We start from the raw sequence: 14,770 nt of genomic DNA on the forward strand, positions 1-14,770 counted from the left end.
TAGTAGTTATATTCTTGTACATAGGGGCAGTATTATAGTAGCTATAGTAAAGCTTTGTAATGGTGTAGATGAGGCTAAAGCTAAATAATCCCATTCTCTCAGCGGCTGCAGGACGTTATTACTGTTTTATATTTGGGATTAGAGAAAGACGTCTTTGCTGATAATTCTCCAGGGTTCGTTCCCCTTTAAGGCTGAGATGAGAACATGGATCAATAAGAGATACATTACGGAGATGACAATATTCATATTTTATGTGATTTAATGTGCGGCTGCAGCAATCATTTAATCTGAAAGGTTTCTTGGATCAGACTGAGGGTCACTCTGTGAGATGACGTATCCAGACATCATCCGCCAGATGTTTCTCTGCACTTTTCTTGTAAGAAGCTGCCTTATAATTTCCAAAACTTATTCTCTGTAATCAGAAGCAGACGTCACCTTGTGGTATTACTGCTGACAACCATCCTGTATATAGTGTGAGAGGTGTCAGCCCCGCCCCCTGGCGATGACATCACTGATAATGACATGTTCAGACATGAGACCACACCCCTTATACGAGACCACACCCCTTATATACAGCCCCGTCCCCTGGTGATGACATCACTGATAGTGACATGATCAGACATGAGACCACACCCCTTATATACAGCCCCGCCCCCTGGTGATGACATCACTGATAGTGACATGATCAGACATGAGGCCACACCCCTTATATACAGCCCCGACCCCTGGCGATGACATCACTGATAGTGACATGATCAGACATGAGGCCACACCCCTTATATACAGCTGCACACACAGTCATGGCCATAAGTGTTGGATCCTTGAAATTGTTCCAGAAAATATAATATTTCTCCTAGGATATGATTGCACTTACACATTTTGTTATACACAGGTTTATTCCCTTTGTGTATTGGGACAACACAAAAAAAAGAGAAATTGGACACAATTTCACAAAAAGATTCCAAACATAGGCCGGACAAATTGATGGCATTTTTCCAAAATTATGGGAAAATAAGTTTCTAGCATGTGACGCTCGTTCAGATACACCTGTGGCAAGTAACTGGTGTGGGCAATATAGAAATCACACCTGAAAGCAGATGAAAAGTGGAGACGTTCCCTCAATCTTTGCCTTGTGTGTCTGTGTGTGCCACACTAAGCACAGAGAGGAGGAGAGAAGTGCCTGAGGACTTGAGAACAAAAATTATTGAAAAATATCAACAATCTCAAGGTCACACATCCATCTCCAGAGATCTTGATGTTCCTTTGTCGTCAGTGAGCAATATAATGAAGAAGTTTACATCCCACAGCGCTGTAGCTAATCTCCCTGGACGTGGACGACAGAGAAAATATTGCTGAAAGGTTGTAACGCAGGGTAGTCCAGATGGTGGATAAGCCCCAATCAAGATCCAGAGAAATTCCAGCCGTCCTGCAGCTCAGGGGTATCAATGACAGTGCAGACGTATCCGTCCACATCAGAATGACATACTATGAAGGAGACCCAGGAGGACCCCACTGCTGACACCGAGAAAGAAAAAAGCGAAAATGTACGTAACTAACCAAAATCCTTCAGAAAAAGCGTCTTGTGGACATAAGAGACCATGAGGAGTAAGAAGCCTGTGGACGGGTTTAGGAGGTGATTTTCTCCAATTTGCAATTTTATTTTTGTTCCAATACACACAAAGGAAATAATCATGTGTGCAACAAAAAGAGGAATTGTAATAATTATCTGGGAGAAATACTTCATTTTCTGGGACAATTTCAAGGGTGTCGGCACTTTTGGCCATGACTGTCTGTATATATTATATATATATACACACACACATATACACACACACACACACACACACACACACACACACACACACACACACACACACATAAACACATGACTGTATGAGCCTCATTCACACTTCTCCCCCGTTTGCCGTCACCAGTTTTTGCTCCCATGTTATCTCCTCCTCGTGGTCTTTTATTTTTGTCTTAATCAAGGAGGCAAATAAAAAAAAATCAGAGAAGCCGAACACTGTGGTGACGGGTGGGGAGCAATATCAGCATTACCAGGCACCTGGTCGGTGGCCGCGCCTGGTCAGGTGGTGGCTCCTGGTCAGTGACGGCTCCTGTTTAGGTGGCAGCTCCTGGTCAGGCGGCGGCTCCTGGTTGTGCGGTGGCTTCTAGTCGTGGCTGCTCATGGTCGGTGGCGGCTCCTGGTCGGGTGGCAACTTCTGGTCGGTGGCGGCTCCTGGTTGGGTGGTGGCTCTTTGTCAGTGGCAGATCCTGGTCGGTGGCCTCTCATAGTCCGGTGACTGCTCCTGGTCAGGTGGCGGCTCCTGGTCGGGCAACGGCTCCTGGTTGGTGGCCTCTCATGGTCAGGTGTTGGCTCCTGGTCGATGGCGGCTCCTGGTCAGTGGCGGCTCCTGATTGGTGGCGTCTCGTGGTCGGGTGTTGGCTCCTGGTCAGTGGCGGCTCCTGGTCGGGTGGTGGCAGCTCCTGGTCGGTGGCAGCTCCTGATTAGTGGCCTCTCGTGGTCGGGTGTTGGCTCCTGGTCAGTGGCAGCTCCTGATTAGTGGCCTCTCGTGGTCGGGTGTTGGCTCCTGGTCAGTGGCGGCACCTGGTCGGGTGGTGGCAGCTCCTAGTCGGTGGTGAATTCTGGTCAGGAGGCGGCTCCTGGTCGGTGGCCTTTCGTGGTCGGGTGTTGGCTTCTGGTCAGTGGCGGCTCCTGGTCGGGTGTCAGCTCCTCGTCAATGGCGGCTCCTGATTAGTAGCCTCTCGTGGTCGGGTGTTGGCTCCTGTTCGGGTGGCGGCTCCTGGTCGGTGGCGGCTCCTGATTAGTGGCCTCTTGTGGTCGGGTGTTGGCTCCTGGTCAGTGGTGGCACCTGGTCGGGGGGTGGCGGCTGCAGGTCTGGTGGCGGCTCTTGGTCGGTGGCGGCTCCTGGTCGGTGACGGCTCCTGGTCAGTGACGGCTCCTGGTCAGTGACGGCTCCTGGTCAGTGACGGCTCCTGGTCAGTGGCGCTCTTGGTCAGTGGTGGCTCCTGGTCGGGTGTTGGCTCCTGGTTGGGCGGCCGCTCATGGTTGGGTGGCGGCTCCTGGTCGGTGGCGGCTCTTGTTCAGTGGCGGCTCTTAGTCGGGTGGCGGCTCTTGGTCGGGTGGCGGCTCCTGGTCGGGTGGCGGCTCCTCGTCGGTGGCGGCTCCTCGTCGGTGGCGGCTCCTGGTCATTGGCGGCTCCTGGTCGGTGACGGCTCCTGGTCATTGGCGGCTCCTGGTCGGTGACGGCTCCTGGTCAGTGGCGGCTCTTGGTCGGTGGCGGCTCCTGGTCGGTGGCGGCTCCTGGTCGGTGGCGGCTCTTGGTCGGTGGCGGCTCTTGGTCGGGTGGCGGCTCCTGGTTGGGTGTTGGCTCTTGGTCAGTGGCGGCTCCTGGTCGGTGGCGGCTCCTGGTCATTGGCGGCTCCTGGTCGGTGACGGCTCCTGGTCAGTGGCGGCTCTTGGTCAGTGGCGGCTCCTGGTCGGGTGTTGGCTCCTGGTTGGGCGGCCGCTCATGGTTGGGTGGCGGCTCCTGGTTGGTGGCGGCTCTTGGTCGGGTGGCGGCACCTGGTCAATGGCGGCTCTTGGTCGGTGGCGGATCTTGGTCGGGTGGCGGCTCTTGGTCGGTGGCGGCTCTTGGTCGGTGGCGGCTCTTGGTCGGTGGCGGCTCCTGGTCGGTGGTGGCTCTTGGTCAGTGGCGGCTCTTGGTCAGTGGCGGCTCTTGGTCAGTGGCCGCGCCTCTTTCATCTCTATTTGTTCATTTCTTGTAACTTTTTTGTTGCTGTTTTTGTCATTTTCCTGTGGTTAATGTGACTCTGATCCGCAGAGGGGAACTGGAGACGCAGATTCAGGACATGAGAATTTAAATATAAAGGGAGTTTACATCAAGTGACTGCACAAACCAAGCACCGCACCTTGCAGGGGCAGGGCCCGAATAATGATCGCTCCTTTAGGGTCCAGGTCCGTCGCTGCATCCCTCTTTGGTATTTGCTAATTGCTTGGTGCCCCCTGGCTGTGGCCGGACAGATCCGCGCACCTTCCTAGCTCCATCCCCTTCTTCCTTGAATGACCGCTCTGGTTTTACAGGAGCCTGCGGGGAGAAGCCACGCCCAGAGTGCACCTGGAACCTCATTAGCATATTTCAATAATGGGGACACTAGAGGCTCTGTCCCCTAGCAGGCGCGGTGCTGGGTTTGATCAGTCGGGCTCCAGACTCTCTTCCACGCATTCATCTTTATGGATCTCTTTGGAGATGATGTATTTGGAGCTGGAGAGCAGAATTATGTTTGCAGCTCTGGAGCACACAGCACCTGATTCTGCTCTAGATCTCTTATTTTCTGGCCTCTTTTCAGCCCTGATCTAGTGCACAGGTGCGGCGCTGGTGCGAGCGCAGAGATCTGACATTACGGCTACACCACATTATCTTTTTAGATTTTGCACATTAGAGTTGGGGCTTTAGGTATTAGGAAGACGCGTGAAAGGCGCCAGTCCTGTTCGTGGGGTGTGCCTCATATCGCAGCCTAATCAGCGCCTCTCCTGTGTACAGGTCGTGTCTGGTACTGCACCTCGGTGCCACTAAAGTGAATGGTCAGAGCTGCAGTACCAGACACGACCTGTACACAGGAGTGGCGCTGTTTTGGATGAGGCAGGACCGGCGCTGATTCTAGAAGTAATGCCATGGTTCTCGCGCCCTCTTATTAATGCGACCTGTCCCTGCGCTTGCGTCGTCCTGACCTCCGGTACCGATACTGACAGTAAACGACATGTCCTGCGATGTGCCGCAGCGGTGCACGGTGACTGCACAGACCCCGAGGACGCACCGCCACACACAGCCTGATGCTTTCCATATGGGGGCGCAGCGGTCAGGGTCCCCAGTGATGTCAGCAGCATTATATCCGGCGTGCGGTCAGTCTGTGGCCTCGGCGCTGACCCATTATAGTCTGTCCACACCGTCCTCGTGCCCACTATAAGCCTGCCGCCGTCCTGCATTGGCCGGCACCAGTCTGTCTACGTCACCATGTTACGTCTGGTCCACATTCAATGACAGCAACCCGAATTTAAAGGGGAATGCCACCTTACAGACACACTTTACCGCCTCCCTCTAGATCTCAAGCCCCTGTAGAGCGGCCCTGCTGGAGGCCTCCGATCCTCGGATTAGTGAGGCTCCCCATGTATGTAGCACATGAAGGTGGTGTTCCCCTTTAATGCGCACCTGTGCACCGCCGCTCCTCACCTTGCTCCTTCAGCCGTATTATCTCGGTGTCGGAGCCGAAGCTGTTCCAGGCCGTGCAGTTGTAGATGGTTTGGAAATCGGCCCTCACGATGTTGCTGATGCTCAGGGTGGAGATGACGCCCTCGTCCGTGCTCACCGTCTCCACCGTGTACCGGCCCGAGGTCCCCGACTCCAGGACGTTCTCCTTCCATGACCAGGCCTGCGGGCAGGAGGAACATAACATGTGGTCACACACATAGAAAGCACCCCACAATCAGGGCAGGAGCGCCCCCCACTGGCCAGGGACAGACTGCAATCAGGAACCATGATGTATGTATGACTGTAGGAACCACACGAGCCGCGGCTTCTCCAGGGCATCCTGCAGATATCCACTCCCGTCCTCCGTGCACCCTCCCGTCCTCCGTGCACCCTCCCGTCCTCCGTGCACCCTCCCGTCCTCTGTGCACCCTCTCGTCCTCCGTGCACCCTCCCGTCCTCCGTGCACCCTCCCGTCCTCCGTGCACCCTCCCGTCCTCTGTGCACCCTCTCGTCCTGTGCACCCTCTCGTCCTCTGAGCACCCACCACTCTTTGTGCACCCTCCCGTCCTCTGTGCACCCTCCCGTCCTCTGTGCACCCTCTTGTCCTCTGAGCACCCACCGCTCTTTGTGCACCCTCCCGTCCTCCGTGCACCCTCCCGTCCTCCGTGCACCCTCCCGTCCTCCGTGCACCCTCCCGTCCTCCGTGCACCCACCACCATTTGTGCAACCTCTATTCTCTGTTTACGCTGTTCTCTGTGCACCTTGTTTCCTCCTTCCACCCTTCACCTCTGTACACCCCATCTTGCATACACCCCCAAAAATTACTGTATAACCATCACCCTCTGTCCACCCTTGTTCCTCCTTGCACCCTGTCCTCTGTGCACTCTGCTCACCCATCCTCTGTGCACTCTGCTCACCCATCCTTTGCGCCCCGTCCTCTGTGCACCCTTTGCGCCCCGTCCTCTGTGCACCCCCCGTCCTCTGTGCACCCTTTGTGCCCCGTCCTCTGTGCACCTCCCCGTCCTCTGTGCACCTTTTGCGCCCCGTCCTCTGTGCACCCTTTGCGCCCCGTTCTCTGTGCACCCTTTGCGCCCCGTCCTCTGTGCACCCTTTGCGCCCCGTCCTCTGTGCACCTCCCCGTCCTCTGTGCACCTTTTGCGCCCCGTCCTCTGTGCACCCTTTGCGCCCCGTCCTCTGTGCACCCTTTGCGCCCCGTTCTCTGTGCACCCTTTGCGCCCCGTCCTCTGTGCACCCTTTGCGCCCCGTCCTCTGTGCACCTCCCCGTCCTCTGTGCACCCTTTGCGCCCTGTCCTCTGTGCACCCTTTGCGCCCCGTCCTCTGTGCACCTTTATCCCCATCCTCGGTGTCTGATGTGCCAATCACAGAGCAATTTAATAAAGTTGATCTCTGAAGCTGAAATGCCGGCGCAGGGCAATGATTTCTCATTACGGTCGTCAAGACAGAAGTGAAGGATTTTATAATTTCCTTTCTTCACCTTGATGAGTTTCCTGAGACCCCGACGCTGCAGAGGACGAGGCTCCAGCTCCTCCGAGTGGGGGATAAGGTGCACAGAAACTTGCAGGATGTGACTAGAGCCACGAGCAACCACTTGTGACACTACAACTCCCAGCATGCCCTGACAGCTGCGCGGCCTCAGGATTCAGCCTCTGGCCAGTGGTATAAATGGAGAATGATGTAATAATGGCCGCTGCGTGAGACCGGAGCGCAGGTGAGACCGGAGCGCAGGTGAGACCGGAGCGCGGCACCATCAGCCCCAGAAGGAAAAAGGCAGTGACAATTCGTCCCAGGTTTGCCCTTATTTTATTCCCTTGTTTTTAGTCTGCAACATGGCTCCACACGGGGGTCTCCCTCACTAGCACCCATCGTACGGCTCCACACGGGGGTCTCCCTCACTAGCACCCATCGTACGGCTCCACACGGGGGTCTCCCTCACTAGCGCCCATTGTACGGCTCCACACGGGGGTCTCCCTCACTAGCGCCCATCGTACGGCTCCACACGGGGGTCTCCCTCACTAGCACCCATCGTACGGCTCCACACGGGGGTCTCCCTCACTAGCACCCATCGTACGGCTCCACACGGGGGTCTCCCTCACTAGCGCCCATTGTACGGCTCCACACGGGGGTCTCCCTCACTAGCACCCATCGTACGGCTCCACACGGGGGTCTCCCTCACTAGCGCCCATTGTACGGCTCCACACGGGGGTCTCCCTCACTAGCGCCCATCGTACGGCTCCACACGGGGGTCTCCCTCACTAGCACCCATCGTACGGCTCCACACGGGGGTCTCCCTCACTAGCACCCATCGTACGGCTCCACACGGGGGTCTCCCTCACTAGCGCCCATTGTACGGCTCCACACGGGGGTCTCCCTCACTAGCGCCCATTGTACGGCTCCACACGGGGGTCTCCCTCACTAGCGCCCATCGTACGGCTCCACACGGGGGTCTCCCTCACTAGCGCCCATCGTACGGCTCCACACGGGGGTCTCCCTCACTAGCGCCCATCGTACGGCTCCACACGGGGGTCTCCCTCACTAGCGCCCATTGTACGGCTCCACACGGGGGTCTCCCCCACTAGCGCCCATTGTACGGCTCCACACGGGGGTCTCCCCCACTAGCGCCCATTGTACGGCTCCACACGGGGGTCTCCCCCCTAGCGCCCATTGTACGGCTCCACACGGGGGTCTCCCTCACTAGCGCCCATCGTACGGCTCCACACGGGGGTCTCCCTCACTAGCGCCCATTGTACGGCTCCACACGGGGGTCTCCCCCACTAGCGCCCATCGTACGGTGCTCACGCTGTTAAGCTGCAGAAGTGATAATGAGAATGAATAATCGGGCGGCGGAAAAAGGAAATGATCGGGAAGTTTTCATATAAAAACGTACACAATGTTCAGGCGTTAATGTCGCTCGTGGACCGCTGTGATCCCGCGACTGTGCCGCACGGCGAGCGCTGTACACACAGAAGAGAACATTCTCAGAGTGACCATGAAAACCCTGCGGCAGGTCCCCGCGTTGCGCGTTTGGTGCAGATTTTCGGCGGGTGCACACAGAGAACCCGCAGAGTCCAAGTCCTTACTATGTGCAGGATTTCTCCATTATAATGAAAAGGGGTGAAAATCTGCGGCAAATGCGCGACGTGTGAACATGACCAGACTAATCGCAGACCAGACCCGGCGCAGGTCACACGGCGGCTGCAAGGCTTGTGCTGGGCCATGACACTGAACGTCGTGCTGCGGTCGGTGGCTGCGTGGCTCGTCCTTGCTCGCTCAGTTCCTGGGGGTTTATTGGGGCCATGGCACTAAATGTTGTGCTGCGGTCGGTGGCTGCGCGGCTCGTCCACGCTCAGTTCATGGGGGATTATTGGGGCCATGACACTAAGCGTCGTGCTGCGGTCGGTGGCTGCGTGGCTCGTCCGCACTCGCTCAGTTCCTGGGGGTTTATTGGGGCCATGGCACTAAATGTTGTGCTGCGGTCGGTGGCTGCGTGGCTCGTCCACGCTCAGTTCCTGGGGGTTTATTGGGGCCATGGCACTAAATGTTGTGCTGCGGTCGGTGGCTGCGCGGCTCATCCACGCTCAGTTCATGGGGGATTATTGGGGCCATGACACTAAGCGTCGTGCTGCGGTCGGTGGCTGCGTGGCTCGTCCACGCTCAGTTCCTGGGGGTTTATTGGGGCCATGGCACTAAATGTTGTGCTGCGGTCGGTGGCTGCGTGGCTCGTCCACGCTCAGTTCCTGGGGGTTTATTGGGGCCATGACACTGAACGTCGTGCTGCGGTCGGTGGCTGCGTGGCTCGTCCTCGCTCAGTTCCTGGGGGTTTGTGTCTCACAGATCGCAGGCACACGGTGAGATCCGCAGGCTTGTTTGTGTAGGTGGGAAAGGTATAAATAGCTTCCATGGAGCCCGGCCCCCAGTGATGTGCGGCTGCCGCGGGGATGAATCCGAGAAACAAGATCAAAGATGTCCTGCTTTTATTTTTGGAACGAGCGGAGGACTCTGGAGAAGCCGCGGATTGAGCGCTGGCTCCAATGACACTTATGGATGGTAGGGGTCTGCTATATAGGGGGCGGCATGCGCACTCGGGGGCGCTCGGTGGTGGACGGGTGCTGCTCTGCCAGACACCCGGGAGGTGAAGCTACAGCAGTGTGCAGGGGATCGGCTGCAGAGAATGGCAGATATGACCCCACCATAGAGAACGGCGGATATGACCCCACCATAGAGAACGGCGGATATGACCCCACCATAGAGAACGGCGGATGTGACCCCACCATAGAGAACGGCGGATACGACCTCACCATAGAGAACGGCGAATACGACCCCACCATAGAGAACGGCGGATACTACCCCCACCATAGAGAACGACGGATACAACCCCACCATAGAGAACGACGGATGCGATACCACCGTGGAGAACGGCGGATACGACCCCACCGTGGAGAAATGCTGATACGACCCCACCGTGGAGAACGACGGATACGACCCCACCGTAGAGAACGACGGATACGACCCCACCATAGAGAACGGCGGATACGACCCCACCATAGAGAACGGCGGATACGATACCACCATAGAGAACGACGGATACGACCCCACCATAGAGAACGACGGATACGACCCCACCATAGAGAACGACGGATACGACCCCACCATAGAGAACGGCGGATAGGACCCCACCATAGAGAACGGCGGATAGGACCCCACCATAGAGAACGGCGGATACGACCCCACCATAGAGAACGGCGGATATGACCCCACCATAGAGAACGGCGGATATGACCCCCACCATAGAGAACGGCGGATGCGATACCACCATAGAGAACGACGGATACGACCCCACCATAGAGAACGGCGGATATGACCCCCACCATAGAGAACGGCGGATACGACCCCACCATAGAGAACGACGGATACGACCCCACCATAGAGAACGACGGATGCGACACCACCGTGGAGAACGGCTGATGCGACCCCACCATAGAGAACGGCGGATACGACCCCACCATAGAGAACGACGGATGCGATACCACCGTGGAGAACGGCGGATACGACCCCACCATAGAGAACGACGGATGCGATACCACCGTGGAGAACGACGGATACGACCCCACCATAGAGAACGACGGATGCGATACCACCGTGGAGAACGGCGGATACGACCCCACCATAGAGAACGGCGGATATGACCCCCACCATAGAGAACGACGGATACGACCCCACCGTGGAGAACGGCTGATACGACCCCACCGTGGAGAACGGCTGATACGACCCCACCATAGAGAACGGCTGATGCGACCCCACCGTGGAGAACGGCTGATGCGACCCCACCGTGGAGAACGGCTGATACGACCCCACCATAGAGAACGGCTGATGCGACCCCACCGTGGAGAACGACGGATACGACCCCACCGTGGAGAACGACAATTAAAACATTGCGCTTTTTACTCTCTCGCGATTTCCTGAACGTTTTGATAAAAGTACTGATTGATCTGCAGAAGAAGCCACAGAGTGACCCCTGTAGCAGTAGAGACCCCCGGGCCCGATACTTACGATCCTGTCCGGGGGAGGGGTGCTGCGGATGAAACACTTGATCTGACCCTTCTCTCCGTGCAGGGCGTGCTGCGTCTGCGTGCTGGAGATGATGGGGGGACCTGCCGGAAGAAACACACACATTACACCCCGCTCCTCCACCTCGTAGTCAGTTCATCCCAACACCTCTGCTTGCTGTCAGTGACCGAGAACCTCACTGACAAGAATACACCACGTGTTCCAATGGCTGATGGCCACGTGGGGAGTCCGCAGGGTTTCCTCATCTCTAGGCCCAGCCATGGATCGACAGCCTCAGCCGGAGAGTTAGCCGGCTCTAGGAGCAATGCCGCCATGTAGAGTCCGTGTATACCGTACACAGCAGACCTGCACATTGTATAGCATTACCCTACAGAGGAGGCGGCCGGGGAGGGGCGCGAGCAGCACAGGGCGCCGGCGCCCCCATCTCACGGCTCAGGCTCCCCGCTCTATGATTAGCTGCAGATTTTTTTATCCTGACGATCAGCGGAAAATTCACTACAAATAATACAAGCAACAGGCGGCCCCCGAAACCCAGGAAGATGCAGCCCCCAGAGCAGCCAGCAGGGGGCGCTGTGGCTCCAGGAATCTCCACCTGCAGCGCTGTGCACAGACAGCACACAATCCCGCTGCTCTGGGGTTTACACCGGCTGCTCGCAGGGGCCCCGCTACACCCCGACATCTCCAGCCATCGGATTCCCTATGTCACCCCTCGTCTGACGAAGCCCAGGAGACCCCAACTCTATACACATAATGTAGTCACCTGCAGTCCTATGTAACACCACAGATAAGGTAGTAGATGTCATCTGCAGTCCCATGTAAAACCACAGATAACACAGTAATATCTGAGTACAGATAATGCAGTAGCTGTCACCTGCAGTCCCATGTAACAGCACAGATAATGTAGTAGCTGTCACCTGCAGTCCCATGTAACCCTGTTGCGCAGGCCTGCGTCTCCTCCATGCTGACGCTCCCCTCCCCCGCCCTTTTCTTACCGCTGGTTTTGTTTTCTGCCAGCTATTTAATTGTAATTAAACTCCTGCTGTCGTTCAGGGAGCGCGAGCGAAAGGAAACCATATTCCTGTGTACGGCGGGCGAGATAAAACCGAATGGCGCCTCCGTGATCCGGGGTTACTATGGCGCCCTCGGCGGATCTCCTCGCCGCTCCGCGCTGCATTATCGCAGTATGTGAGTTATTTAGGGACAGGAGCCGACTGTGATCCGGGGAGTCAGGAGATGAGGGCAGCCAGGCGGGCAGCGCCAATCTGCCTCCAATCACTGTCGGGCCGGGGGTCCGCAGCCCAAGGTCACCCTCTGCACTGTACACTCTGCACTCCAGATATAGCCATTATCGGGGGGTTAATCCCGACAGGGCTGTAGATTAATCTCTGGAACAATAATTCATGAAGCAGCCCATTATGTCTGATGGAGAGGGGCGCAAGATATGCATTATCTGACTATTGTGACATCACTGCGTGCATGATGCCAATATCTTCCCAGCACACAGATAATACACAGCGATGTCACAGTACAGGGATAATGCACACAGTGATGTCACAGTACAGGGATAATGCACACAGTGATGTCACAGTACAGGAATAATACACAGTGATGTCACAGTACAGGGATAATATACACAGGGATGTCACAGTACAGGATAATACACACAGCGATGTCACAGTACAGGGATAATACACACAGTGATGTCACAGTACAGGGATAATACACACAGTGATGTCACAGTACAGGATAATACACACAGCGATGTCACAGTACAGGGATAATACACACAGTGATGTCACAGTACAGGATAATACACACAGCGATGTCACAGTACAGGGATAATACACACAGTGATGTCACAGTACAGGGATAATACACACAGTGATGTCACAGTACAGGGATAATACACACAGTGATGTCACAGTACAGGGATAATGCACACAGTGATGTCACAGTACAGGGATAATGCACACAGTGATGTCACAGTACAGGGATAATACACACAGTGATGTCACAGTTCAGGGATAATACACACAGTGATGTCACAGTACAGGGATAATACACACAGTGATGTCACAGTTCAGGGATAATACACACAGTGATGTCACAGTTCAGGGATAATACACACAGTGATGTCACAGTACAGGGATAATGCACACAGTGATGTCACAGTACAGGGATAATACACACAGTGATGTCACAGTTCAGGGATAATACACACAGTGATGTCACAGTTCAGGGATAATACACACAGTGATGTCACAGTACAGGGATAATACACACAGTGATGTCACAGTACAGGGATAATACACACAGTGATGTCACAGTTCAGGGATAATACACACAGTGATGTCACAGTACAGGGATAATGCACACAGTGATGTCACAGTACAGGGATAATACACACAGTGATGTCACAGTACAGGGATAATACACACAGTGATGTCACAGTACAGGGATAATGCACACAGTGATGTCACAGTACAGGGATAATGCACACAGTGATGTCACAGTACAGGGATAATACACACAGTGATGTCACAGCACAGGGATAATACACACAGTGATGTCACAGTACAGGATAATACACACAGTGATGTCACAGTACAGGATAATACACACAGTGATGTCACAGTACAGGATAATACACACAGTGATGTCACGGTACAGGATAATACACACAGTGATGTCACAGTACAGGGATAATACACACAGCGATGACACAGTACAGGGATAATACACACAGTGATGTCACAGTACAGGGATAATACACACAGTGATGTCACAGTACAGGATAATACACACAGTGATGTCACAGTACAGGGATAATACACACAGTGATGTCACAGTACAGGGATAATATACACAGTGATGTCACAGTACAGGATAATACACACAGCGATGTCACAGTACAGGATAATACACACAGCGATGTCACAGTACAGGATAATACACACAGTGATGTCACAGTACAGGGATAATGCACACAGTGATGTCACAGTACAGGGATAATACACACAGTGATGTCACAGTACAGGGATAATACACACAGTGATGTCACAGTACAGGGATAATACACACAGTGATGTCACAGTACAGGGATAATACACACAGTGATGACACAGTACAGGGATAATACACACAGCGATGTCACAGTACAGGATAATACACACAGCGATGTCACAGTACAGGGATAATACACACAGTGATGTCACAGTACAGGGATAATACACAGCGATGTCACAGTACAGGGGTAATACACAGCGATGTCACAGTACAGGGGTAATACACAGCGATGTCACAGTACAGGGGTAATGCACACAGCGATGTCACAGTACAGGGATAATGCACACAGTGATGTCACAGTACAGGAATAATACACACAGTGATGTCACAGTACAGGGGTAATACACACAGTGATGTCACAGTACAGGGATAATGCACACAGTGATGTTACAGTACAGGGGTAATGCACACAGCGATGTCACAGTACAGGGATAATGCACACAGTGATGACACAGTACAGGGGTAATACACACAGTGATGTCACAGTACAGGGATAATACACACAGTGATGTCACAGTACAGGGATAATACACACAGTGATGTCACAGTACAGGAATAATACACACAGTGATGTCACAGTACAGGAATAATACACACAGTGATGTCACAGTACAGGATAATACACACAGTGATGTCACAGTACAGGGATAATACACACAGTGATGTCACAGTACAGGATAATACACAAAGGGATGTCACAGTACAGGGATAATACACACAGTGATGTCACAGTACAGGATAATACACACAGGGATGTCACAGTACAGGGATAATACACACAGTGATGTCACAGTACAGGAATAATACACACAGTGATGTCACAGTACAGGATAATACACACAGTGATG

General features: G+C 54.4%; 1 protein-coding gene across 2 annotated transcripts in view; it reads right to left on the reverse strand.

Annotated features, from left to right (window-relative positions):
• KIRREL3 (kirre like nephrin family adhesion molecule 3) overlaps positions 1–14,770 on the reverse strand; it is a 1,021,297-nt gene that overhangs the window by 44,190 nt on the left and 962,337 nt on the right. For both annotated transcript variants that reach the window (XM_075328418.1, XM_075328420.1), the window contains exons 11-12: positions 10,839–10,939; positions 5,253–5,451 (exon numbers count right to left, since the gene is read on the reverse strand). In XM_075328418.1, the coding sequence (XP_075184533.1) occupies positions 5,253–5,451; positions 10,839–10,939 (300 nt within the window). The remainder of the gene's footprint in view (positions 1–5,252; positions 5,452–10,838; positions 10,940–14,770) is intronic.

The sequence above is a fragment of the Anomaloglossus baeobatrachus genome, chromosome 11 (genome assembly GCF_048569485.1).
Source record: "Anomaloglossus baeobatrachus isolate aAnoBae1 chromosome 11, aAnoBae1.hap1, whole genome shotgun sequence".
Classification (NCBI taxonomy): Eukaryota; Metazoa; Chordata; class Amphibia; order Anura; family Aromobatidae; genus Anomaloglossus; species Anomaloglossus baeobatrachus.